The sequence below is a fragment of the Euleptes europaea genome, chromosome 17, assembly GCF_029931775.1.
Source record: "Euleptes europaea isolate rEulEur1 chromosome 17, rEulEur1.hap1, whole genome shotgun sequence".
Classification (NCBI taxonomy): Eukaryota; Metazoa; Chordata; class Lepidosauria; order Squamata; family Sphaerodactylidae; genus Euleptes; species Euleptes europaea.
The window spans coordinates 29,101,466-29,129,333 of NC_079328.1; the positions used below are offsets into that span (position 1 = coordinate 29,101,466).

Below are 27,868 nucleotides of genomic sequence, written 5' to 3' on the forward strand. Positions count from 1 at the left end.
ACATGTTTAAAAAACAAAAATGACACCAGGCGGTATTAAACCCTTCGCTCAGAAGTGCTATGCCTGAGCCCTGCACAATCAGCTCTTGTTATGATGCTGGCGTATGACAGAATATTCTGCTTCTGAGAGCTTGACAAGGAAAGGACATGTACCTAACAGCTCTTTACCTATATATTTACACACATTGGGGGCCTGCAAGGGGAGAAGGAGATTAATGATTCAAAAAGTTCCTTCCCTGCCCAGCAACTGTCTCCTCTGGGACCAACCTTAAGCTTGAGCAGGCCCATGCCTGTACTGTTCTCGATGTTCTGTGCCTCTCAGAGCATGCTCAGCCCTTATCAGGGGGCTGCCTTTTCCTTCTGGCTAACAACTCACATTTTTCTTCATATATGAGGAGTCCCTGAATAAGAAGAAACTCTTGCTTTGTCTGTGGGTAGCTTGATTTTGCTGCTTTTGTGATCCCTGTGACAGATACCCACTTTACTCCTACAGAGCCAGCAAGGTGGCTGAGAGAATGATATATGCCACTTTAGGTCCCCATTGGGGGGAAAAGTAGGGTTATAAATGAAGTAAATAAAATGAACACTCCGTGACAAATGCCTCTGTATCTTCTCTCATGCCTCTCCAGGGCCTCAAGGCGGTTTCCAAACTTTATTTCACACAGTGCCTGCTCCAGAAGCATGCCTTATTTATAAGACTTTTAGTATGGCACCACTGACTCAAAGAACGGGTAGCCTCAAATGACATTTCCTAAGCCCTTAAACAATGGAATCAATGCACTCCACTGCCTTCTATAGCTTCAACATTCACAGGACAAATTGCAGATGTGACTGTGATAGTTAACCATTTCTGCACAATTTGGTGTAGTGGTTAAGAGTAGGGGTTTAGAGCGGTGGACTCTGATCTGGAGAACCAGATTCGATTCTCCACTCCTCCACAACAGCGGCAAATGCTAATTTGGTGAACTGGATTTGTTTCCCCTCTCCTACACATGAAGCCAGCTGGGTGACCATGGGCTAGTCACATTCTCTCAGCCCTACCAACCTCACAGGGTGTCCTGTTGTGGGGAGGGGAAGGGAAGATTTGATTCTTTCTTAAGTGGCAGAGGAAGTCGGCATATAAAAACCAACTCTTCTTCTTCTAACAGCTTATATTTAAGGAAGCCTTGTTATTTGTAATTTTGATTTTAAGTATGAGATCAGGCTGGGGGAGAGTCAACACCTCTCACCTCTTCCCCCAAGAGAGGGAAGGGATTTTCCTCGCTAAGGCAGCACTTGTAGGTTTTTGGGCTGGCGTGCATCTTGCCAGTTGGCACAGCCCTGAGACGTATCTTGCAGCCTCTAGACCGATCTTCCCAGCTCCATGAGCCTGAGGACCAAACGACACTCTCCTCTCTCCGTAAGAGGGACTAACAGCAGCTCCAGCTGCACTTGGTACTGAAAAGTGCAATTACGAACCGAGCCAGACGCATCCCACAAAGGAGACACTTGGATCAGAAACCATGATGCGTTCCCTGAAACCTTCTAGCCTCACTTACATCCACTTTTGGCAAATGTTCCTCTCCTTGGGCCCTGGCGCCATCCTTAAAGCATCCATGGCAGTTCCATATTTTGCTCATTAAGGGAAAAAATGGTTTGCTTTGGGGGTTTTAATTTATTTTTAATGGCACTCTGTCTACATGGAATTCCTCTACTACTGCAGGAAGCGTCTCAATCAAAGAACCTGCAGCAAGAACGACGACGGCAAAACTTCCTCAAAGCTTCCTCTAGACAGTATCATAGAAATCTGTACTCATGGTTTTTTTATAATTTCAAATTATTAATGATTTTTTTTTGGCTTTGTCATTGATTCATAAGAACAAAATACAGAATAAACAACACAGGGCTGGTTTATGAGTTGCATTTTACTTTGTAAAAAAGAAGTGTTCTGTAATAAATGAGAAATAAAGGCAACACAAAGAAATCAATTAGTATTTGTAAAAAAATAAAATTAATACTGTTAATTATTTATACTGGTTGTTCTACTGTGAAATCTGATTCCCCCCTCCCAACTATACAGTTCTGGAAAAAAATATTAAACTATTTACAAATTAGCTCTCATGGGGTGAACTTTATTTTGTTTTACAGAAGTAAAAATCTTCCATCCCTCAGGAGAAGCTTCTAACTTCCAGCGTGGTGTAGTGCTTAAGAGCAGTGGACTTTAATCTGGAGAACAGGGTTTGATTCCCCACTCCTCCACATGAAACCTGCTGGGATGGAAGACCAATAAGAAAGTTCAGGGTTGGTACTAGGGTTGCCAACCTTCAGGGGGTGGCTGGAGATCTCCTGATATTACAACTGATCTCCAGGCAACAGAGACCAGTTCCCCTGGAGAAAATGGCCGCTTTGGAAGTTGGACTCTATGACATTATACCACATTGAAGTCCCTGCCCTACACAAACCCTGCCCTCCTCAGGCTCCACCCCCAAAGTATCCAGGTATTTCCCAACCCGGAGCTGGCAACCCTAGTTGGCATACAGAGGCAGTCAATGATAAACAACCTCTTATCATCTCTTGCCTTGGAAACTCTATGGGGTTGTCAAACGTTGACTGTGACTTGTTGGTACTTTCTACCACCATAATCAGGTTTCTCAAAACATGAAGCAGGGCCCCACATGGAGGTGTAAGCAATGAGGAGAATCAGAGCTTCCGGAGCAAGGGGTTAAGAGTGAGGAGCCAGAAACAAGGGGACAGACTTTCTCCCCTTACAGTCCTATGTCCCAGTCTTCTGGCCCCCAGTGCCATCCTAAACAAGAGTGATAACCTTCTAACACAATTGACTTCAATGGACTTAGAAGCATTTCACTCTGCTTAGGATGGCTCTGTAAACCACCCTCTTTTCCAGAACATCCTTCCCATGTGTGTATCTTTCTCTTTCTGTGGGAGTGGATGACAGAGAAGAAGATGCCACTAAAGGCACAATATAACTCGAAAATATATGGGAAAGAGGTAAATAACCCTGCATTAGATACTAGTCAAGGTATTTTTAAAAAAATACAAATAATAACCAAGTTCCATCCTCTGTTGAGGCAGGTCTTGGGACTAGGGTAGCCAACATTCACACAGGGCCAGGAGTTCTCCTGAAATGACAACTGATCTGCAGACTACAGAGATCAGTTCTCTTGGAGGAAATGGCAGCTTTGGAGGGTGGACCCTATTGCATCACATCTCTGCTGAACTCCCTCCCCAAATTCCTCCCTCCCCAAGAACCACCCCAAAATCTCCAGGAATTTCTGAAGCCAACCCTATTCGGGACCATGATGTATGGACAAGGACAAAAAGTATACTACAAACTTTACCTACTCGTTTTCCGGTCTATGGCCTGAAGTGGTCAACTTCAGACTGAAGCTGGCAGGGGGAGGGGATCACATTTTCTCGATTGAAAAAGTCCATGCTGGCAGAAAACTTGCATGTGAGAGAAAAAGGTAGCCTAGCCATCTCACTGTCATGATAGCTTGCTTTGTGAAGGGGGAAGGGGCTATACAGAGCCCCGTATCTGTAGCATAAAGTAGTCTAGATGGTTTAGTGAGTCCTGCTTCCGTGGGTACTCTTCCATGCCATCTACTGGGCATTGAGTAGGGGTCACTGGGGGTGTGGGGGGGAGGTCATTGTGAATTTCCTGCATTGTGCAGGGGGTTAGACTAGATGATCCTGGTGGTCCCTTCCAACTCTATGATTCTATGTTTCCCTGCATTGTGCAGGAGGTTGAACTAGATGACCCTAGATGACCCTTCCAACTCTATGATTCTATGTTTCCTTTCGCTCACTGGCTTCATACCAGGTATAAATTCTGCCCGCTGAGACTTGATTTTCCTGAATTGAGAAGACACAGCCTGACCAGGTTTAAGAAATCCTGCTTTGCTGTCGAAGATGGACAAGATATTATGCTACAGGGATCAAGAAACAACAGAATAGGACATTTACTCTGTGATGGACCATGAAGTCACTTTAAAAGCTTGCAGTTATTTCGTGGGTGTTCATGGACATCCCAACCATATGAAAACTCTTAGATTTGAGGGAGAGGGATTGAGAAGAGGTGGGTGGAATAGGTTTTCAAGTCAGTTAGTGTCCTCTAGCCAGAGGGAGGTCTCCTCATAAGCAACCACCTGCTCATGAGAAACAGCCTAACTTGTGAGCAAGACAAGGGAGGCAGGACGTGGGCCTGTCTAGAGAGTCGTAGAAAAAACCCAAGGAAGGAGCTCCAAGGATCGTTCTGGTCAGAGAAAGAGCCAGGAGCTCGTGAGGAGCAGAGGGTTTCCGAAGACACGTTGGACTTCCCGTAATGCAGAAAAATATTACTAGGGAAGGGAACCTCCCCTAATGTCCCTAAGACTGAATGTGTTCATTGTCTTCTGGAAGGCACAGAATGTACAGAAAAGTGGAGCATCAGTTAATGACTGGGGGATGTTGACAGGGGGAGTAAATATTGGCTTCATCAATCCTACTGCATCCTGGAGGAATAAATTTGGGTTTCGGGGGGAGGATTTCCCATTCATTTATCCCCCCATAATTCTTTGTAGGATTCCAAATCACTAACACTTGGTGGGCAATACTTTTGAAGAGCGGAGATCTGATATGAAAGACCTCTGCCTGAGACCCTGGAGAGCCGCTGCCGGTCTGAGCAGACAATACTGACTTTGATGGACCAAGGGTCCGATTCAATATAAGGCAGCTCCATGTGTTCATGTGAAGCAGACAATATTTTACTGTTCTGCCCAGCAAAACCATTTCCAAGCAACTAACCAGGGCTGCCGCCTGGAAAAGCCAAGAAACTCTCACTTCTGCCAAACTCCATCTTCGCTTTGCCCCTGCCAAGCAAGATCCTTCAACACCCTGGGCTCCACCTAACCCTGATACCGCACTGCCTTTTGCAATCAAAACTCTGACAACCCTCCGCATTTATGTGTTGCTCCCTAGCAACCCCTGGAGTATGAATGCTGCAGAACCGTTTTCTTGCTTTTCAAAAAAAAATTCTACTGCTTGGGCCACATCTGATTCCAATTTATCGGTTGCAGCTCTCGGACTGAGTCACTGTTTGCTAGCAGTTTGCTAGGCCTGAGTGCTTGTTAACCCCCGTCGAAGCAGAGGCGGGCTCTGGCAAAGAGGGCCTTATCTCCTTGTACTTTGACCTGTTATTCAGAGGGAAGGGAGAGCAGAGGAGATTGCAGGCGCAAAGCATCTCCTGTTGCAGGGGAAACCAGGCCCAATCTGCCGGTTGCCCAGGTAACCAGCCTGCTGCCTCGAGGCCGAAAAAGAATATATATGTGCACATGTGTAATATATACACACATGCTTATCTGTAGCCACACAAACGCGGTCTACCCGTTCCACGGCGGCAAAAGCTTGCCCCCAAAACACTCCAGGGGTGTCTCAAGCAGACGAGCGTTCTTATATTTACCTCCTCGCCATCTCAAAAACTCTGCACCTAATAAGACAATTATAAAAATTCATCTCTTAAGGTGGGGGGGGGAGCTCCTTATCAAATCACCTTCCAATTTAGCGAGACCATTTTGCAACAGAGCCACGTTCAAAGCAATTACAGCTCCAAATCAGATGGGAAGGAACGCCTGCCACTTCCTATTCCTCAGCCTTTTCGTTCTTTCCACCTTCCACAACAGTTCCTCTCCATAATCTGCCCCCACTACACTTCCCCACCCTCTGTAGCCTTTCAGAGATGGGAAAACAAACCGGCAGCAACAACAAAAAATCTGTTTACCTACCGCTTTTGCTCCCCCTTCTTTGGCAAAACGTGCTATTTTCCCGGGGTTTCAGCCCAGCACCGCCATAAATGGCTGTGAAACAGACTCCTCTCCCCGGCGTACCTGCATCATCACTGTCGTCAGCAGAAAAAAAGAGATGTGCCCAGCCTGAGAAACGTGCTTGTTTCAGTAAGGCTGCTGCAAAGACCCTCAGGGACAGATCGGGTACCAAATGCAGATGTGCGATGCACGCAGGCTGCTTTTGGAGAGGGAGACGGGGAGGGGGAAGAAGAGGGGGGAGCAGCTGGGCGCTGGGCCGCTGGAAACAGAACTTCACGGTGCCAATTCCCTTATTTTTACAGGGAGGCGTCGCATCTCGGAGTGGCCGTTTATGACCAAAAGGAATTTAATCTCTGATTTTAAAACCGCCGCACACCAAATGCAGCGCAGAGCTCTAAAAGCCGATTCTTTTACACACTTTCAGTTTTAAAGCAGCTACAGACAATGAATCATTCTCCTCTTCCCTCCGCTACCCGCCGCCTCCACGACTCAGATTTCCGGAGCAGGGCTGCAGCTTTAACATCGGACATCTATTGCATGTGCGTTCTCGGATCCCTTGAAATGATGGTTGTGGCAATTTTTTTTAAAGGTTAGTCTAAGAGGGTTGCCCAGGGCTGGCCAGTGAGCCTTATAATAGCATAACTAAGTTATAAACAATGGATTGGATCCATCCCACCATTTCTTCTGCTAATGAAAAAGGAATGAAAGAGTTCCTCCTTTGATCATCAAGTATGTCTGTGCTGGGGACCCTAACATGGGGGCTAAAGTAAGGAAGAGAACTGGGCAAGAGTGAGTGAAAAGCTGTCTGGATCTAACCCATTAACGGTCATGTGTGGAACTGTACAAGCCTAACTTTTTTTTTTTTTTTAAGAAAAACGCCTCTAAAACCCATTCTACACATACACAGAATGAGATGGTAGATTCCTGAAAGTGTACAGAGGGATTCTGCTATTTCAGATTAGGCATGAAGAATGCCATTTCAGTGTCCCTCCCCACATTAAAAAGCCCAACAAGTGTAGAACTGGCTGCTTAAGAAAGGGGTTCTAGACCAGACGGCTCTCTGTTGAAGTTATTTTCTGCTTGCAAAGAATTTGTTTATACCAGGCAGCATTAAAAAAAAAAACGATAGCTCGCTTCTGCTGTCTGAAGCAGAAATAAATCTTCCCCCTGTATTTTACTTGCAATTTTTTAAATTAAGTAAATTGCATTTATTTTAAACTTTTGTATCCCTCCTTTCCATCTAATCAGAAGGCCTCAAGGCGGTGAACAGAGAGCCAGCGTGGTGTAGTGGTTAAGGTGTCAGACTAGGACCTGGGAAACCCAGGTTCGAATCCCTACTCATGCCATGGAAGCTTGCTGGATGACCTTGGGCCAGTCACACACTCTCAGCTCAACCCTGGCAAGTATTTGGTTGGGAGACCTCCAAGGAATACCAGGGGCATGACACAGAGGCAAGCAATGGCAAACCACCTCCCAACATCTCTTGCCTTGGACACCCTATGGGGTCACCATAAGTCAGCTGTGACTTGCCGGCAAAAAAAAGTGACGAATTAGTTAAAAAGGCATTTAAAAACATAGACTTCTATAAACAATACAATTAATTCAAGTAAAATAAAGAGAAAGGAGGGTCAACAAGGGAACATCAAACCAACCAAAAAAAGCATTCACCCACTGGTGGAAGACAATGACAGAAGGGTACAGACTAATCTCCCTGGGAAGGGAATTCCACAGCTTCGGTTCCACAACCTTATAATATTGTATGGTAGCTCAGTAACTTTTTGTTACAGATGGCAGACAGAGGCTTAGATATCTAATGGCTTGCCTAAGCAAAGACAACACTGAACAAAGTTTGATTTCTCTCACTCACAGTCCACATAGTTAACTTATAATTAATACAAACAAAACCTTTGTTCATGGGAGGCATCCTCATATGCCGAATAAGACAAGTACAATTTGCAGTTCTTGAGAATGTACTAAAACAACCCTCCTAGAAGCAACTGCCAACAGGCCCTTAAGAAAAGGAACTGTCTTATAAAATTACAATAGAAGATCTATAACCTGGGTGAGCAGCCACTGTGACCTAGAAACCTGGAACTTCTTCGTGCGTTATTCATCAGCTGATCACCAGCGCTATGCAGACCAGCTGCTCCCTAGCTGAATGCTGGGATATAGGGATGTCTCAGCTGCCTATCAGTTGTCAATTCCAAAACCACATGGTTAGTGGCAGCTCTGTTTTCTCAGCGCGCGAGAAGGGCTTAAGGCATTAAGGGATCAGCACAGAACATGAACGTGAAACACATCTTCCTAACATGACATCAAATGCACAGTATGTGACAAAGCGCACGTTAACTACCGTGCAAACTACTGTGGGTTTGAAATCACAGCTCACCCTGAACTATATATGTCCAGAGGTGGACAGGAGATGTGTAGTCCAGCTGTTTTTCCTTTGCCACATAGCTGGTGATGGAGCTCAAGAAGTCTGAGCAACTGGCCCTGTCGGGGCTTGTAGATAATTGAAGGGCCCACAGAAAAGCCCACTGAGCCAGTAAAGCCCTAAACCACCCTTGAGGCTCACGCAGCACTTGGGAAACCATCAGAGTGCATGGATATAGAGGGAAATAATTCTGCTAGCCAGAATATCCTACATTTACACTTTAAAGGGGATAGTATTTTAGAAAGTCCATACCGGGCAAGAGTATGGGAAGAGTTCAAAGGCAAGAGTTGCGTGACATAAAGGGTTAGATCCAACCCATTTTTCCATTCACTCTTGCCCAATTCCCCTCATTACTACAGTCAGCCGTCTTTGGTGGTCAGAGGACACCATTCCTTCCCTTTTCGCCATTAGAAAAGCTGGCTGGATCCAGTCCAAAATCTGCAATACGCAAACGTCATGCAAGTGGGCTCTTTTCTAAGGAAATATGTTTTCCACAAAGCAGGCCTTGTTTAAATTATCGACAAGGTGGGAGCATCCGTCATAGGAAAATGGAACAATGTTATCGCAGCAAGCCGTGGAAATCCGAAAGTGTAGAAAAGGAACATTCTTTGAACATTCTCTTCCAAATATGGAAAGCACAATGTTAACATGTGGCACTCCACTGAGCAGCAAATGCCATTTCCCCCCACCCAGTCCAATGCATCTTACTCCCAAGTAAATCTGTATATTATTGCATACGGCCCAAACACTCAACGAATGGTCACCAGTCTTCTTAAAAAAAAAACTAAAGGGGGGGGGTCATCAATCCCCCTAATCTGACATACATTTGTTAGGAAAGTTAATGCATCTACACTCATACTAGGTCAGATAGCTTTCCAGTGTTGAGCCAACAATATACGGACAGTCAACAACATGAAATGGAACCATTATATCCAAATATACAACAAGAGGGTAAAAGGTTTAACAAATATCCTATTATGTCTTTTTTTAAAATGTGGCTGAACCCAAAACAGTTTAGGTAACAAAACGTTTACACACGTGGCAGAAATCTGTTCTAATTGTTCCACAACGCATTCAGGATTTGGCTAGAACTTTAATAAACAGACATTCTTGGGCAAGGTGATTGAATGAGTAATGGCAGGGCAACCTCAGGGATTCCTGAACCAAGGGGTTTGTTTGGATCCGTTCCAACCTGGTTTCAGGCCTGTCCCTGAGGTCTCAGGACTGCACCCACATTGCAAAATATCAGAAATGCCATCCTTTTTGCTTCCTGTTAACCATGGAAAACATCCACTGTGGTACATTTCCAATGCTTTATTGGGGACACACACACACACAAATATTTCATGAAGCATCCAGCCCTTCAATATGAGGTCTGTTGGTCCTTCCTTCCCTCTCACACCCTGTTCGTCCCTTACCCCTGCCACAGTAAGTTTGGAAAATGGGTACTGGCAGCAGCAGAGGCCTCAGACGAGGCCCTATTTAAACCACGATCCAAATTAAACTAGTTAACCTGGACCAGACCCTAATACAATTCTAGGGGAGCCTTCCCTTTACTAATTATGGCAAATGAGCATCAAGATATAGGCTTGCCAACCTCCAGGTCGGGCCTGGGTATCTCCCATAATTACAACTGCTCTCCAGACAACATAGATCAGTTCCCTTGGAGAAAATGGCTGCTTTGGAAGGTGGACTCTATGGAATTATATCCCAGTGATATAATGCCTTCCCAAACCCTGCCTGCCCGGGCTCCAACCTGCAAATCTCCAGGAATATCCAAACCCAGAGTTGGCTACCCTATCAGGATGGCAAAATCAATCCAAGCAGTTAAGGGATAATATGTCCAGATAGGAAGCAGCATTGTCTTCTGTGATGCTGCAAGAGAAGTAAATGTATACCTCTCAGATCACTTGGAGCAGCCAAGCTTCTAGGGTAGGCCCTATTGACTATGTCAACAGGTACTAAACAGGGCTCTGAGAGAGACGGTCCGAAGTTCAGGGGTGATGATTTCAGGGGTGATGGATACTGTCTGAGAAGCCATGCAAAAAAATAATAATCCATGAACTGAAGTTGCCTGGTGAAACATCAGCGATGAAGTATTATGTCCACAATGGAGAGTTATGTCGGGCCAACTCTTTTGAGCCCAAGGATTTTGAAGACACATTTTTTTAGCCAGATTTAAAGGCCGCAAGTGCCTTTGACGTCATTTAAGGGTTTCATATTTTTTAAAAAAATACAAAACTCCATTTACTTAACAGCCCTATTTATAACCGTTGCCACGGTGACAGCACCACAAGGTGCTTCACAGAAATGCTTTGCCACAGCCTCTACCAACTCATCCTTTCCCGCTTGAGAAAATAAACATGCTAAACTTCTACTGGCAACTCTGAGTGTGTCTGGATTCTCCAGTTTGGGTTTTGGAGACTTGGTTTCCCTTCTGAACTCCATATGAGGATAAGGTCCAAAGAACTAATTTTAGCACAGCTAAATGCTTGGATGTACCTAAGTGGGAGTGCCCTTTTATCACTTTATACCCCACATTTCTCCCCAATTGGGGACTCAAAGTGGCTCGTGGCATTGTCCCTTCTCCATTTTATTCTCATTACAACCCTGTAATGTTGAGAGAGACTGACGGGCCATAAATCACCCGGTGAGCTTCCAAGGCAGAGTGAGGGCTTAAACCTAGGTCATCCAGATACTAGCCTGATACTCTAACCACTACACAATGTTAGCTTTTTGGAGGGGGGACAGCAGATCCTCCACGATATATCACAAAACAACTTTGAAATGCCCCCTCAGTTTCAAAATCCATTTGTCACCTGGCATGGGGGGAGAGGTAGGGGCTATAATTTCAGAAACGCATATGCAATATGCCTGAAGCTTATTATTCCTTTCCCCAGATTCAACAGCCGCTGGCTACCCCTCAACCACTTCACACTTTAAAAAGAGGAAATGAAATTTATTTTTTCCTTGACACTATAAAGAGAAAAGTTGCCACATCTCTCACGCAATTGACCGATCTATTTGACAGCAGATAACGCAGTATCTGCTTCTCAGAAAATGTCTTTAGCTGTTTTATCCAGGGAGTTATATATTTATTTTATGCAATGTTATTTTGTGGACATTCTAAAACAATGTGGGCTAGGGAATCTATTTGATCCAGACAAGACGGGCATTTTCATTGTTCTGCAGTAACTTTATTGTATTGCCCTTGTGTCTCGGCTGAGTCTAGGGCATTACACCTCACCAATAAGAAAGCTCGTCTGAACTTAAGGATTTCTAACCAGAGGAAATCTGGCAAGGAGAAAGTTCTGTTGAAGGTTATCTGGAAGAAGCGAGGTGAACATGTACGATTTGCATCCTTAAGAATTAAGAACCAATCCTCATTTAAGATCTTATTTTGTAATTGTTTACTAATTGTGTGTCTCTTTGACTGACACAGCTACAGGCCTTCACCTAGATACATGGTGCTTCGCTGTTATCATAGAATCGTAGAGCTGGAAGGGGCCATACAGGCCATCTAGTCCAACCCCCTGCTCAATGCATCCCTGACAAGTGTTCATTCAGCCACTGCTTGAAGACTGCCAGTGAGGGGGAGCTCACCGCCTCCCTAGGTAGCTGATTCCACTGCTGAACTATTCTTACTGTAAAAAAATAAATCCTAATGTCCAGCCAGTACCTCTCCGCCTGTAATTTATACCCATTATTGTGAGTCCTATCCTCTGCTGCCAACAGGAACTGCTCCCTGCCCTCCTCTAAGTGACAGCCTTTCAATTATAAAAATGACTCTTAACTGAGCAGAATATTTGTATGTTTTGATTTGGGCATGTTCAACAGGGGAGGATTTTTTTTGCCACCTGAAAAAGATATGCCAAGTTCAAAACTGTTTAGCTATTTTGCCGTCCAAGTCCCAAGACACAGAATAACATACAAGAAGCCACCAAAAAAATATTATTTTGAGAAAAACTCTAGCAAGCTGTGTGTGATCCTTGAGTTAGTATCCAAAGACCAAGCTCAGGGAAGCTTCCCAATCAAGAATCTCTAATGCGCAAAAGGTTAGGCAGTCTTGAATGCTACCCTTAGCTCATGTGACTGATAAAAGCCAATCCTGGTGTTACCCATAATCACATCTGTGGGACGGCTCGAACAACTTATATAAAAGGGAGAGTAGGCTAAGCTTTCGCTCAGCGTATTTCTGAAAAAGAATTAAAAGTCATTTTTAAAAAATGAAACTGAAACTGCACCCAATGTTCTATAACTATAACATTGCCTTCAAAATCTCCCTACATTTACTGGGTCAGTACTGGCAACACTAGCTAAGAAGCAGCCTCGGGCTACATATGTTTTCACCTGGGATAGTTGTATGCTGATGTTGTATGCTGATTTTCCCACACATGCACAACCACCTGCTATTAGAGTTGCCAACCTCCAGGTACTAGCTGGTGATCTCCTGCTATTACAACTGATCTCCAGCCGATAGAGATAAGTTCACCTGGAGAAAATGGCCACTTTGGCAATTGGAATGTATGGCATTGAAGTCCCTCCCCTCTCCAAACCTTGCCCTCCTCATGCTCCGCTCCAAACACCTCCTGCCAGTGGCAAAGAGGGACAAAGAGGGACTGGGCAACCCTACTTCTACTTCCTGCCACATCAGAGCAGTAGGAAGGAAAAATGGTAATGGGGGAGCCCCTGACAAATGTAGTCTAATTGGCACACTGAGCATCAAACTATGCATGGTTGCTACCCAAATGGACAGTGCTAGGCAAAGAGATGAAGGACTAAATTGGCTTCCCTGCTCTACAAATCCAGCCTTTTCTATTTGTTTCCAGAAGTTCAGGACTCTTTTGTTTTTCTTAGCCCTCAGCCAGGAAGAAGACTCTCAGCTTGGTGCTGCAGCCAGCAGAGAAAAGTGCTTTCCTCCCCAGGAGCAGAACTGCTAAACTGGCATCCTCTTCCATTAGTCCTGGACTCAGCCGGGAGACTTGCAGGCAAGCATGCTGCCTCGAAAGCTAGAAAATCATTTTTGAACCCAGAATTCATTCCCCTGATTTGAAGTTGAGACTTCCCATCTCTGCCAATTTCTTTTAGAAGCAGCTAAGCATTCAGTGGAGGCTGCTTTGCAGAGTTAACCGAATGCATCCAGAAGTGACATTCCAAACTTCTAACATTCACATGGTTTCTTCCTAGAAACACTCTGGAACCTCTCAACTTAATGCCCTGTCTTTGACTTTGAATCTGCTGTAAGTTCCCTGAAACCCTGCCAAAGATCCTCCAAGGTAAATAACTCAATGTTAAGCAGAAACTCTTACTCAGAAGTTAAACAGCCACAAAACATTAAAAGAAACAACTCCTTGCTGACCGCAAGACACCTAGATGTAAGATATAACAGCTTTGATTTAAGTGGGGAAGGGGAGCCATAATGTTTTCAATTACTATTATTTGTAAAGTTTTTTTGAGGAGGGGAATGAAAGAAAAAGGGCCCAGTCCTCCTATCTTATGAATATTTATAAAGGTACAAGGAACATTTTCTCCCCAAAGAAAAATTTCAAATGTATTTTCTGCTTATTCATTCATTTATCTAAAACATTTACTAGTCGCCTTTCTAGCTTATAGGAACTCAACTCAGCTTACAGTGTAAATAATAATAAAGTACAATAGCTGCTCCCAGTCAGAGCAGACTATCCTGAGGTAGATAGATGGTGACTCAAAATAAGGCAACATCGTGTTACAAGTAGATATGGATGATGTGCAAATGACCAAATCAAGCACAGTCCACCCATCACGGATTGTAGCCACCTGGGTGCGACCAATGAGGAAAGGTTCAAGGAGCTGAGTATGTTTAGCCTGAAGAGGAGAAGACAGAGGGGATATGATAACCATCTTCAAGTACTTGAAGGGCTGTCATATAGAGGAGGGTGCTGAGTTGTTTCCTGTTGCCCCAGAAGGCCGGACCAGAACCAACGGGTTGATATTAAATCAAAAGAGCTTCCATCTAGACATTAGGAAGAATTTTCTAACAGTTAGAGCAGTTCCTCAGTGGAACAGGCTTCCTCAGGAGGTGGTAAGCTCTCCTTCCCTGGAGGTTTTTAAGCAGAGGTTAGATGGCCATCTGTCGGCAATGCTGATTCTGTGACCTTAGGCAGATGATGAGAGGGAGGGCATCTTGGCCACCTGGTCACTAGGTGTGGGGGGGAGGTAGTTGTGAATTTCCTACCTTGTGCAGGGGGTTGGACTTGATGACCCTGGTGATCCCTTCCAACTCTATGATTCTATGACCCTCCAGGTTGTTATGTTACCAAGCAGGTGGGAAAACCAGACAGGTGATTGAGCACCTGCTGTGCTTTGGCTGAGGAGCTACATTTAGCTTGGTGGGCCACAGTTCTTAGGACTGAGGCAACCTGAGGTACCACTGGAATGCCCCTGGAGTGATAACAATATTTATTTATTTGCATCATTTATACGCCACCTTTCTCCCCAATAGGGACCCAAAGCAGCTTAAATCGTTCACCTCTTCTCCATTTTATCCTCACCACAATCTTGTGAAATAGTGTTAGGCTGAGGCTGTGTGACTGGCTCAGGATCACTCAGCAAATTTCCATGGCAGAGCAGGGATTCAAACCTGGGTCTCCCAGCTACGACACTCTAACCACTACACCACACCGGCTCTCAACGCCTAACTTGCGGGTCGAGGAGGTTCCCAAGGCAGTCAAGCAGAGCAAGGTATTTTACTATTTCAGAGGTGCCACTTAGGTTTGCCTCCTTGGGTGGCAAAACTTCTCGAGCTAGTCAGCAACTTCCACCTGGATATTTTACAGATTCCAAAAAGACGACAAGAAGCCAGAGCCCAGTGAATGATCTGGGATCACTTGAAGCCCAAACATCAGTATGAACAGCAGATCAACGGGAGCCCCAGATAAGAACAGAATGCAAATTTAACTTTAAAAATTTGATTTTTTAAAATGAAGACAAAAGGGCCTACCTTCCACTGTAAGGAATGAAACCACTGGTCCCTCAGGTAACTGTTTGCAGCCTGCAATTAAAAAGAGAGAGAGAGAGCGCTAAATAACATAAATGCAACCATTAGATTCCACTAATGCCACACATCATTAATCCAAAACACAAGCCACTCACATGGTCTTTAAAGTCTGGAAAGCAGCTCATAGTTTCATTTGTTTGAACCCATTAACCTTCCACATCTACTCTGGGCTCGATGCAAGCTTCAAAGCCCATCGTTCCCTGGACATGAAGGAGAGTTCTCTCTAAAAGCCCTAAGAGGCAGCAATTTGGCTTTGTAACTGATTCACTTTCAAAAGCAGCAACTAAGCAGAGATGTAAATTTGCACTGCTTTTCACTTTAAAAAAAGCAAACCTTAAACCTTCCCTGGAAGTTTTTAAGCAGAGGCTAGATGGCCATCTGTCAGCAATGCTGACTCTATGACCTTGGGCAGATCATGAGAGGGAGGGCATCTTGGCCATCTTCTGCGCATGGAGTAGGGGTCACTGGGGGTGTGGGGGGAGGTAATTGTCAATTTCCTGTATTGTGCATGGGGTTGGACTAGTTGACCCTGGTGGTCCAACTCTATGATTCTAAGAAAAGCAGCAGTTGTCTATTAGGCAAAGTATCTTGTTCATCCAACCAAACCTAAATATCCGTTTCCTCAGCCCTTTGGGACCGGCCTTAACCCCGGGCACCTAGAAGTAAACTGATGGGTGCTCCCACACACACACACACACACAAACTTGTATACATTGAACTCTGGTTTTTCATCATGTTTGTCGAATGCACTTCCAAGTACAGAAGCCATGAACATGGGAAGCTGATGCTGAGTCAGACCGATGCTTCCTCAACCAAGATCTTCCCACATTTCCACATGACATCCTCCTCCATTTGTACACAGACTATTAACAGCCCATTCCTTCCACAAACAAAATCTGCTTTGTTTTACACTTGCAAAAACCTTCACGTTTATGTTTCCTGGGAAAGACACTTATGGACACAAGCAGACTCTTCCATTTGAAGAGGAAACAGCGTAATGGGCCTGAATGTTAGTCAGTTACTCTTTCCTGTGCTTATGACCACAAGGGGCCAGTCCCCTGTAAGAAATTAACATAACAGAAAGGGATGGTGTGACTTTTAGACAGATGGGGGGGGGGGTTTTAAGGTTGCAAAGGTATTGAATTATTCCTATCCACCTTTATTCATACTCGTGGGTTTAAAAAAAGAACAGAAGGGAATTGCCTGCCTTTTAGAAAAGGAAGGATATAATTGGAGAAGGGGTTTGTGTTGTTGTTTTTAAAGCTGTCAAGGTATTGCATTATTATCCAGCATTATTCATGCTTGTGGGATTAAAAAAACCCACAAACGATAATCACAGCTCAGCCTGCCTTTTAGCGAGGGGGTGGGGACCATCAGAGGTGTCTGCAAATATGTACCTTTTTTAAAAATTTAACAAGATGTTGCATTATTTCTATGCATGCTCCACAAAAAACCCACAACTTAAAACAGGTTGGGTGGAGAATCCTGATGGTCGTAGGAGGGAGGGGCCTTCAGTGAGCATCAGGTGTGAAAGGGAAACCATGGCTTAAAATGGAGGGAAAACTTGGTAGAGAAAATGGATTACTCTGGGCTGTGCAAAATCTCCGTTGCAAGGACAATTTCACACAGAAGGCATCAGCAAGCAGACAACTACGAAAAAACTGCTACCCTGGGTAGACACTGAAGGAAAATTTGATGGGTGGGAGAGGGAAATATGACAATGAGCTTCTAAAAGCCTGCTAGCCCGTGGCATATAAATATTGGCTTTGTAGTAGAGAAAGTCGGCATATAAAAACCAACTCTTCTTCTTCTTTCATACCACAATCAGAGCCAGGCCAATAAACTCTCATGCTTAAATGTGCAGGGACACTGGTTTCCGTTTCCACTGGGGTGGTTATGTCTCGCTATTGGACCTGAAGATTCAGGGTGGTACCCTCTTTGCCAGGTTCTCCAAGGAGGAGGTGAAACCCTAGAGTAAGATGCCAGAACCAAAGGCGTGGGGAGATGGAGAATGCAAACTGCTTTCGAGGTGGCTAGAGTTTATTTGCTGTTGGCTACAAACCCCGCGTCAGGCTGCAGGCTGAGACCGCAGATTCCACCCATTCCCATCCTCCCCTCCATGCTCCACCTCCTCCCAGTAGACCTTGTCTTCTAACCTATGAGGTGCCATTCCAAGTCTCCAGGGGAGCTGGTAAGCTAATTTCTTCCTGTTTGCTAAACCTCAAGAATGTGTGTAGAGTTCAAGAGCTTTAACGACAGGAATGGAGTTGCTTTCTTACGTGCACAATTTGTGTGCCTGGATGCTGCTGGAGGTTTTCAAATGGCATTTATTATTCACCAGTAAATACTGTTGCCTGTTACATCAGCAGAGGCAGACAATGTATACTGAATTTTTAAAAAACCCACCATGCACCCAGAGCTATTTTCTAGCCCAAGGCGTGACCATAATTAATTTCATTTATTTATCATATTTATTTTCTACTCTGCTTCCAAGGACTTCAGGGTGATGCGCTCATTTTATGTGGTGAGGTAGGTTAAGAGGAGATAATCTACTTGTCCAAGGGCCTCCTCATAAACTTCACAGTAGAACCAGAGGTTTCCCACTTCCAAACATAACTGTGCTTTCAAAAGAGTTTTCAATAGTGCATACTTTCTGAAACTAACAATTGCAAGGCTAAAGTCTGGCCAACTGTTATGCTGTTGCGGTTGGAGGCCCTTGCCCATAATTCCAAATTATTCATGGAACCAGTTGGGGTTATTCTGCACTGGAGGAGACACCCAGCACTTGGCAGAATTGGTCTCACCAGGAAGTCTGGGCAGCATGCCAGTCAGACTTGGCTTGGGGCAGCTTGGAGCTGACTCTGCAAGTTGAGAAAAGGGGCATCAAACAGCGCACTGAAGACTGAAGCTTCTCATCCTAGAGCGGGAGGTGGGCTTACTCCTCCAAGATAGTGGATCGAGGACAGCACCAAGACATCTGGTTGGCTTTTGGCATGACAAACGGAGATGATGAAGCTGGGTTTAGTCTTTGTAAGGAGCCTCTTGGGAAAGGCTCGTGGTATTCTTTAAGGTCCTTTCATTAGCCTCTTAGAGCTTCTTCACATGTTACAGAGTACAAAGGCTTGGATTTGGAGTCCCCAGAGAGCCAGCGTGGTGTAGTGGTTAAGAGCCTTGGTTTGGAGTAGTGGACTCTGATCTGGAGAACTGGGTTCGATTCCCCACTTCTCCACATGAGCGGCGGAAGCTAATCTGGTGAACCGGGTTGGTTTCCCCACTCCTCCACATGAAGCCAGCTGGGTGATCCTGGGCTAGTCACAGCTCTCTAATAGCTCTCTCAGCCCCACCTGCCTCACAGGGTGGCTGTTGCGGGGAGGGGAAGGGAAGGTGATTGTAAGTTGGTTTGATTCTTCCTGAAGTGGTAGAGAAAGTCGGCATATAAAAACCAATTCTTCTTCTTCCCACCCCGTCAGACATAAACAAAAGCACACAAAAATTGTAGTTTCTCCTAAATTTCTGCACATGCAGTGCCCAATTATGGATTCCAATGATCAAGAGGATTTGCAGTCTGTAGTATTTGCATCCAAGGGCTTTAAACTACTTGTGGCAGTGTTCTCTTGAGGTGGAAGAAGGACACAACTGGTGTCTAACCCACAGGTTTCCTGGCTCCAGCCCTGCAGGACTCAACAGCACCAAAGTTCAGGATTGTTGGGAACCGACCAAGTGATTCCCATAAAGCTACAGGCCTGCCAGCAAACATGCTTCGTTGCTAGAACCTAGCCCTTTTATGTATACCATCAGCTTCTGCAGATGTTTGTATTACTCAAGAGGAGCTTGACAACTGGCCTAGGCAGAGAATATACTATTACAAAGAACAGAGCCATCTTTGATACACCATCTTTCACATATCCCATCTGAACAATCTCTGACTTCAAGAGGGCGAACTAGCTGACGGAAAGCAGACCCATTTGCCTGCGAACTGCTTCAGCTCAGCCTGCAGCTGCTTCACCCTGTTTGCAGCTGCAACACCGACCTGACTGTTTATACCCACCAAGCTAGAGGGTAAGTATGAACTTTGGAAGCACAGACTGGGGCAAATGAGCCTAGTCATGGTTTCTAGAACCCCTCATTTTTCTGGGTTACCATAAACTTTTGGGATTTTTTTTGTATGCTGTTCTTATGTTTGCTATAATTTAGTATAGGCATCTCCAACAGGTAGCTTGTGAGCTAATGGCTAGTGAGAAGTATAAACTTTGGCAGAACAGACTGTGGTCATTCTGGGGCAAATTGATACTCCCCTGGGCCTAGTCATGGCTTCTAGAATACATCATTTTTCTGGGTTACCATAAACTTTGAGATTTTTTTTTTGTATGCCAATTCTTATGTTTGCTATAATTTAGTACAGGCATCTCCAACAGGTATCTTGTGAGCTAAGTGCTAGGTATCTTGTGAGCTAAGAGAAGACCCAGGAAAAGACTGAGAAAAGTTCTGCTCTGGGCTTTCTTAAGAAGATCAAAAAGTGGCAGCAGCACTGATTTTATAGGGTTTTTCTCTGTGCTGCTCAGCTGATATTTTCATTTCTGGTGCTCTTCCTAGCCCACGTTCTGTTTCTGGGACAAAAGAAAACTTGGTAGGATGCCAGGGTGGGAGTGGGGAGCAGCTCAGGGTGTTTTTCATTACTCAGAAGAAGAGTTGGTTTTTATATGCCGACTTTCTCTGCCACTTAAGGAAGAATCAAACCTTACAATCACCTTCCCTTCCCCTCCCCATAACAGACACCCTGTGAGGTAGGTGGGGCTGAGAGAGTTCCAAGAGAGCTGTGACTAGCCCAAGGTCACCCAGCAGGCTTCATGTGTGGGAGTGGGGAAACCAACCAGGTTCACCAGATTAGCGTCCACCACTCTTGTGGAGGAGTGGGGAATCAAACCCAGTTCTCCAGATGAGAGTCCACCACTCCAAACCACCACTCCTAACCACTACACCACAGAAGTAGCTTTGATTAAAGAAAAGTTTGGCTGCCTGTGATCTCCAGTAATTGTGCTGTGCAATGTTCACCTTGGATACCTTATGTATGCCAGTGATCAGAGAAAGAGGAAAGTGTTTTAGATTGAAACATACCATGAATTGTGTGATCTGTTTCTATTTCTTTCAAAATACACAGTTTTATTATGAAGCTTGAATTACTTTAAAAACAACAACAAGGAAACAGCACTGCTTTTCAGAGTAAGAAATAAATCCCTGTATTTAAGCAACCTCCCTCCCCCCTGGCTCATTTGCTTGGGTGAGCCCTATTGAATTGATGGCTTATCTTAGAAAGGATATTTTGGATGCAAAGGAAGGAAACTCTGAAAGGTGGATATCAGGACTCAAGCCTAAATTAGAAACAGGTGCAAAAATAACGCTTTCACGAAAGGGCGTACAAATGAACGGGAAACAAAAATCACCCACCATTGTATTCCTAATCTGGCCAAACCTCTACTCTAGATTTTCCTCTGAAGATCCCCTTGACAAAAAGAAATCGCCCTGTTGTTTTTAAAAAGGCAACCTGCATATTATCTGCAGCCATTGTTATACTTATCAGGGATTTCTGTCCTGTTTGTTTTTCCTCCTGGGTACACCTGATTGCCAGGAATAGGCTAAAAAAAAAAATAGCAGCACCATAAGGCAGAACTTGCCAGGCCAATTTGGAACCTGCTTTAAGCAAACATTGCACTGAGAACAGAATTTCTGATGGGTCTCGCTTCTGAACAAGAACTCAAGGAAAAAGAAATACAGGCAGAAAACAACCTACAAGCTGATTTTCCCTTGCCCATGGATAATATCATCAGGGAGGAGAGTAGAAGGGGGATGATCCATTGCTCCTGTTTGTGGCCGTATCAAGGGTGGGGGAAAACCCATCCGGGTGTAGTTTCACAGTCAGGAGTGAAAACATGGGTTCTCGTTGATTTGTTAGCGTCTCACCATTGGCTTAGTAGGTTCTGGCGAGCTGTTTCTAATAGAGCCCTTGGCCCAAATTGATTAAGACCTTACACACATGGGGGGAGCTGTCCTTTCTGTGTGTGTGTGTATTACTTGGGGGGGAGGGGTGTGACCGTGTGCAGACAGCATTCTCTTCATGCGTACACCCATCTGAATCTAACAACAGGGGAGGGAGATCAGATGCTCAGGATCTGTAAGTTCCAAAAAGGCTAGCAATTTTTCTACATTTCATTTCCTTTCTTAAACTGTTTTCATGCTCATTGGATAATTCGCTTTCAATGCACTTCAGCAACCATTCACAACTGGAAATTCCTGTGTGAAACAGGAAAATCTACTTGCGTACAATCACTAAAGTGCATGGAAAGTGCACCGAAAGTGCATTATCGAACATGTGTGAAAGAAACCTTAATCTGTACCCTAGTCCTGTAATTTATATTTACTCTAGAATTGTACCAATATAATAGAGGCTTGCTTTGATTCCTACCTACACGCCTTGCTGAGAGCCAGAGTGGTCTAGCGGCACACTCTGATATGGAGAACCAGGTTTGATTCCCCACTCCTACACATGAAGCCTGCTGGATGACCTTGAGCTAGTCACAGTTGTTTTTGAACTCTCTCAGCCCCACTTACTTCACAAGGTGTCTGTTGTAGGGAGAGGAAAGGAAGGCAATTGTAAGCTGCTTTGAGATTCCTTAAAGGTAGAGAAAAGCAGGGTATGAAAATCGACTCTTCTTCTTTTGTGGCTCACGCTACAAAAACAATCCCCAGTTTGATGCTCTTCCTAGCAACAAACTAGAGGAAGGGGACAGAGATCAGTAAGTAGTGGCGGCATACCTAGAGGAAAGACTCTGGACCCTGTTTAACCGGGGGTTGGGGAGCCATGTTTTGCTGCCCTGCGCCAAAACAGCTTCCTCCCTAACTTCTGAGCAGGGGCAGGTCTCGCTTTCTCGCTTGCTTAAGGGCTACTTGCCTGAGCGGGAAGTGAGGGTGGTCTGATCGGGAGCTGGGGCAGAAGGGTCACAAATATCACTTACAGATTTTCATTAAGCACTTAACATGTATGATATGGTTGCACGCCATTCAAGTAAGGACAGCCTAGTTTAAAACACGGCAGTCAGGTTAACTCCAGTTTGTTGTACTGAAGATATTTCAAAGGCAGTTGAAGATCCACATTGGCTTCCAGTGTGTTCTCAAGGGCAATCCAAAGTCATAGTTTTGACATTTAAAGCTATAAGAAGCCAAGAATCTGATGGACTACCTGATCACGTATGAACCCGCACTTTCACTGGGATCAAAACCTCTGAGAGTTCCTACTTTTGGATATTAAATGGATGGCACTCAAACTATGGTGAAGCCTTCCCTTTGTGACGCCTGTCTGGTCCTACCTTTTCTACCTTTTACACACCAAGTTAACACAATTTATTCTGTCAAGCTTTTGATAAGTAATTACATTTTTGTGTTGGATGTGAGGGCGGATCTGGCTGCGACATCTGTCACCCCACTGATCGCCAGGGTTGATTCGGCTGATCTGGCTGGCTAGGCGGGGGTCCCCTACCTCCCTCAATGCTCCATGTGCGTCCCTCCCGAAGATGTGCGCTCGGTGGAAGAGGACAACAATCCTAGATAGAAGGAGTGTACCGTTCTTCGGTCAAGGGTATACATTTTTGTGCATTACTTTGCTGCCTGTGCATTTAGTTTGAATGGTTTTAGCAGATATGGATTGTTTGAAGTTATTTTTTTATTTTAGATTGCAAGCAGTAGCGAAGGCCTGGGGATGTAAAAGAGTGTTATAAACATTCTGAATGAATAAAAACCATCTTTATTTATTGACTTGTTTCATTTATCCCCTGCCTCTCTCCCCAATGGGGACCCCATAGCAGCTTATATAGTTCTTCTCTCCATTTTATTCTCACCATAATCCCGTGAGGGAGGATTACCACTGTGAGGCAAATTTACCGGGTGATTTACCACTGTGAGGTAAATTTATTTATTTGCTTATTTAATTTATACCCTGCACCCTCTCCCCAAGCAACGTGATCCTGTCACTTCCGGTTTACTTCTGGAAACGCTGCAGCGTGACCGGACGATTGACCTCTCAAATGGGGGGTTGAGTGGTAAATCATCCCCTTTTGCTATGGCACCTTTGGACGTAAACCAGAAGTGACAGGATTGTATTGCTTGCGGTCGCGCCCATGTGTATCCTGCTCCCAAAATATCCCGCCGGAGGAGAGGGGGGACCTGGCAACCCTACTCTGTAGCGTATCAGGTAGAGGTCTTTCATATCGCCAACAACCCGAGGTCCTTTAACTAGAGATGCTGGGGATTGAACCTGGGACCTTTTGCATGCAAAGCAGGTGCTCTGCCACTCAGCCACAGCCCTACCCTGATGTAATAATAATCTTTGGATGTAGTTTCACTTGCAGTGTTCTGCCGTGAGGTGTGAAACAGCCCTTTCATGAGCAGAAGGCTCCTTCTACGTATATAAGGCAACCAACCAACACTATGCAATTGAAAAACAAAAAATTATAGGTCTCTTTATCAGTCTACTAGTCACTAAGTTTTCAGTCTCAATTTTCTTACAGAGAATTTAGAACTGTGTGTGTGTGTGTGTAAAGTGCCGTCAAGTCGCAGCTGACTTATGGCGACCCCTTTTGGGGTTTTCATGGGAACTACAACTTTTAAAAAGAGCTGTTGAAGTAGGGTTACTAGGTCCCTCTTCACCACCTGGTGAGAGGTTTTTGGGGAGGAGCCTTAGGAGGGCGGGGTTTGGAGAGGGGAGGAGCTTCAATGCCGTAAAGTCCAATTGCCAAAGCAGCCATTTTCTCCAGGTGAACTGATCTCTATCGGCTGGAGATCAGTTGAAAAAGCAGGAGATCTCCAGGTATTACCTGGAGGCTGGCAACCCTGTGTTAAAGCAAAGCTGAGATTTGTAGACAAATACGAGCTCACAGTCTGCTGGATGTTCATTTCAACCTTACCCCCTTACCCCCCCCCCATTTTTGGCACAGAAGCAAAATAGAGCACTGTGCATTCTTCTCCTAGCGCACCTTTTGCCTAATTGCCTTCTTTATTTGTGTCCTGATTTAAATGTAGCTTTTCCAACTGAATTCCCCAAGTAATTGCCTTCTATTTTAGCACCCTACTTCTGGGCATGGCAAACACTGGGACTGAATCCAATGGAACCCGCTTGCATGGGAAATCCATTCTTCTATTGCATCCATAGCTGGTCACGCATGTCAAATCCAGATGCAACAGCTCCTACTGAAAACGTACGGGAGCGATTGTGTCTGAGCTGGGAGGCCCGGCATTTCGCACGACTGCGGTGCACCATGACTTGGGCCCTGCTAGAAAGGTCCAAAGTCAACATCCATGGGAGCCCAGACTCCATTCTATGCTGTTATCAGCTTGGTTGAAACAATATTATGATTGCAGATCTTCAAGAGGAAAGCAACATGCAAGCAAATCGTTCCCCGTTTCTCACAAATGTTATTAATTTGCTATGCGGTACTGAAAAAGAAAACAAAGCAAAACAAACCATGGCAGGCCAAAGCAGATAAAAATCTACACGGCTTGCCAAGCTGCCTTTATGCTTGGTGAGGAACTTGAGATACAGGGTTGTTACTATTTTCTACAGCAAAATGTCCCTTTTAAAAAACTGTTAGAACAGAACATTAGAATTCAGTGGAACCTGGAATTCAAAAAGCAACATAATGGTACAGGATGGCCCAGACTAGCCTGATCTCGTCAGATCTCAGAAGCTAAGCAGGGTCAGCCCTGGTTAGTATTTGGATGGGAGACTACCAAGGAATACCAGGGTTGCAGAGGAAGGCACTGGCAAACCACCTCTGTTAGTCTCTTGCCATGAAAACCCCAAAAGGGGTCGCCATGAGTCGGCTGCGACTTGAAGGCACTTTACACACACACAATATCCAAATATTTCATGGTGTAATTTTTTTTACTAAATCTATCTAGAGTTATTTCTTATGCAACAGATTAAGTAAGGGGTGGTTCTTTTGAAATTGCTTGTACTGTCTACTTCTAGCTTCAAAACCATTTGATGAGACTCGTGAAAGAAGTTTTATGATGTTTTTATGCTCTGTCTGGGATTGTTAATCTTTTAACGGTGTTATGTTGTGTTATATATATATATATATATATATATATATATATAAAACGTTTTACTGTGTAAGCTGCCTCCAGCAGGTTCTTTGGAGAGGCAGCAAAGACAACAACATTAATAATTCTGGATTGAATTCTGCCCTGGTCGAGAGTCTAGAATCTTGATTACAACTGACAATTTTGATAAGGCTGGTTCAGGGGGAATATATTGTTATGGTATTAGTGATGCTATGTTTAGTAATTGTTTTCTACTGTGTTTTAACCTTAAGTATATGTTGAGTATTGTAAATTGATTATTTGGTGTTGTATTATGTATTATTGTTATGGTTACGCTCGAGACGTTTGGTCAAAGGAGCTAGTAAATAAATGGAAATAAAAAAACCCTGACAATTTTTAACAGTACGAATGGTATTCTCAGAGCTGCTGCTCTTTGTTTTAATGCAGTAGTTTTCCAGCTGTGTTCCAGCTCTGTATCCTGATTTTCCTCAGACACATATCAGAGGTTCCTCAAGAAGATGATCACTAATGGGGGGACAAAGTTCCCTGTAACACAAGTGGTCCTCCATTATCAATCTTCCCCTGCAATGTGTAATCACAGGGTCGTGTTTGGGTGTGTTCCAGGGCAGTGGTTTTCAGTCGATGAGTCCAGGACCCTCATATGGATTGCATGCCTCTATAGAGCTGGCATTTATTGGTGGTGTTTATTGTTATTATTATTGGCTTCCTCTTGCTCCTAGTTCACATGCTTATACAACAGTAGCAGAGCTGTGACTGTAAAATTTTATCATTGACATTTCCCATGCCTTATCCATACCATGCAGAATATTCTCTCCCACTATTCTCTGAGCTCTTGAAGGTTTACTGGAATGACTGAGATCTGATCCTGACTCCCAACAAAATATTGGCAGCCCAAATCAAACAATTCAAATTTGTTAGGAAACGGACACTGTAACCATCCGCCTGTTTGTGTCCACATTCAGCAGACAGAGAACTGGAACAATTAAGTAACAGAAAGAAAAGAGCTGCTTTTTCATGTTTACTATACCTGGAGCAAGACGGTACCCCCAGGGATCGTGAGCTGTAAACAATACTTAGGGGCATTCTCCCAAGAGAGCAACTGCACATCTTCGATCGAGCTGTAAGAAATCGAGTTTTCCATGTACCCAGTTGGCTGTAAGAACAAACAGTGAAAGGGGGAAAATTAATGATTTAATGTAAAAATCCCAACAGGATTACACCAAGAATTATGCAATTGTACAGAATTATTTCCTCAAACAAATGCAAATAAAATACGAACATATTGATGAAGTGTTCTAGTATTTAATATTCCTGGGAAATAAAATTGTATATGCGTGATACATTTTCAAAAATAAAAATTAAGGAAATCTGAATTCTGCATCTGTATAATAACCTAACTGAGCAAAGGCACACAATTCCGCTAATTTTGCATAATTTATGCCACAATTTGTGCAATTTATTTTTTGCATTATCTGTTATTGTTTTGATAATAGAGAAAAGCGAAGAAGTTCACATTCTCTCACAGGGGCTAGAAACTTGCCTTATTGTAAAATGGAAGCTGAAATTCCATGAAGCTAAATTGCTCCCCTGGCAGTGACAGCCTAGACAGGGCTGAACAGCCCATCACACAAGAGCTACCCTGGGATAACTGAGCCTTCCACCTTCCGTTTTAGCACACAAGCACTAAACTTAAAAAGTACAGGTAGCTGTTATTCAGGAAGCTCTGGAACAGCATGAGCCATGAGCTAGGATGCGCCTCAACCATTAATTCCTTGGGATGCCTTGGGCAAGCCACAACAACACTGGTCCCCCTCACAAGGTTGTTGTCAGAGTTATCAAAAGAGGTGAAGCCCTTCGAATATGGAACAAGCATTATACATATGCCAAACTTGTGGTTGTCACAGTAATAAATAAGCTGCACCTTGCAAAAGGAAATGTGAAAAGAATTCATGAAAGACTGGTGTGTACTGCTAATTTAAGCACTAGAGATCCTTGACTAAAAGAGTATGACATTTAAGAAATCGACATGTTCCCTCCCTCTCCCTTGAGAGGAGGAAAAAAGATAGTTTTGCCCTGGATTTCCTTTCCTCCTGTTTTTGTTCCACTGTCACAAAGCAGCCGGGATCAAGCACACCACTGACATCTGAACATTAAACCTGTCAGCAACTCTTCAGCCTCCAAAGATGAATCCTACCCGCTTTGGCAGAGATCAGTGTTTGTGTACAGACACACACCCCAACGGCTTCAAGATTTACGTTATAAAACCAAGGCACGGCTGCGGCGGCAAGCCGTGGAATTTCTACTCCAACGCAAACATCCACCCCACGAAGAGGCTTCTCTGATATCCTTCCAAGCAGGGCAAGTCATATTTGTAAAAAAAATTAAGTCAGGTTAGAGTTGAACCTTCATTTTCATAAACGGGTTGATGCTAGGATGCTTAAACCCTTGCTCGGAAATCTGTGAACGCCTTCCTGAGTCCTACAAGCCA

The 27,868-nt window shown here is 44.3% G+C and overlaps 1 protein-coding gene across 1 annotated transcript in view; it reads right to left on the bottom strand.

The window, feature by feature from the left end:
* The window catches only part of CMIP (c-Maf inducing protein), a 184,444-nt gene that overhangs the window by 69,605 nt on the left and 86,971 nt on the right, over positions 1-27,868 (bottom strand). The window contains exons 2-3 of the mRNA XM_056862268.1: positions 26,408-26,533; positions 15,211-15,261 (exon numbers count right to left, since the gene is read on the bottom strand). Of these exons, the coding sequence (XP_056718246.1) occupies positions 15,211-15,261; positions 26,408-26,533 (177 nt within the window). The remainder of the gene's footprint in view (positions 1-15,210; positions 15,262-26,407; positions 26,534-27,868) is intronic.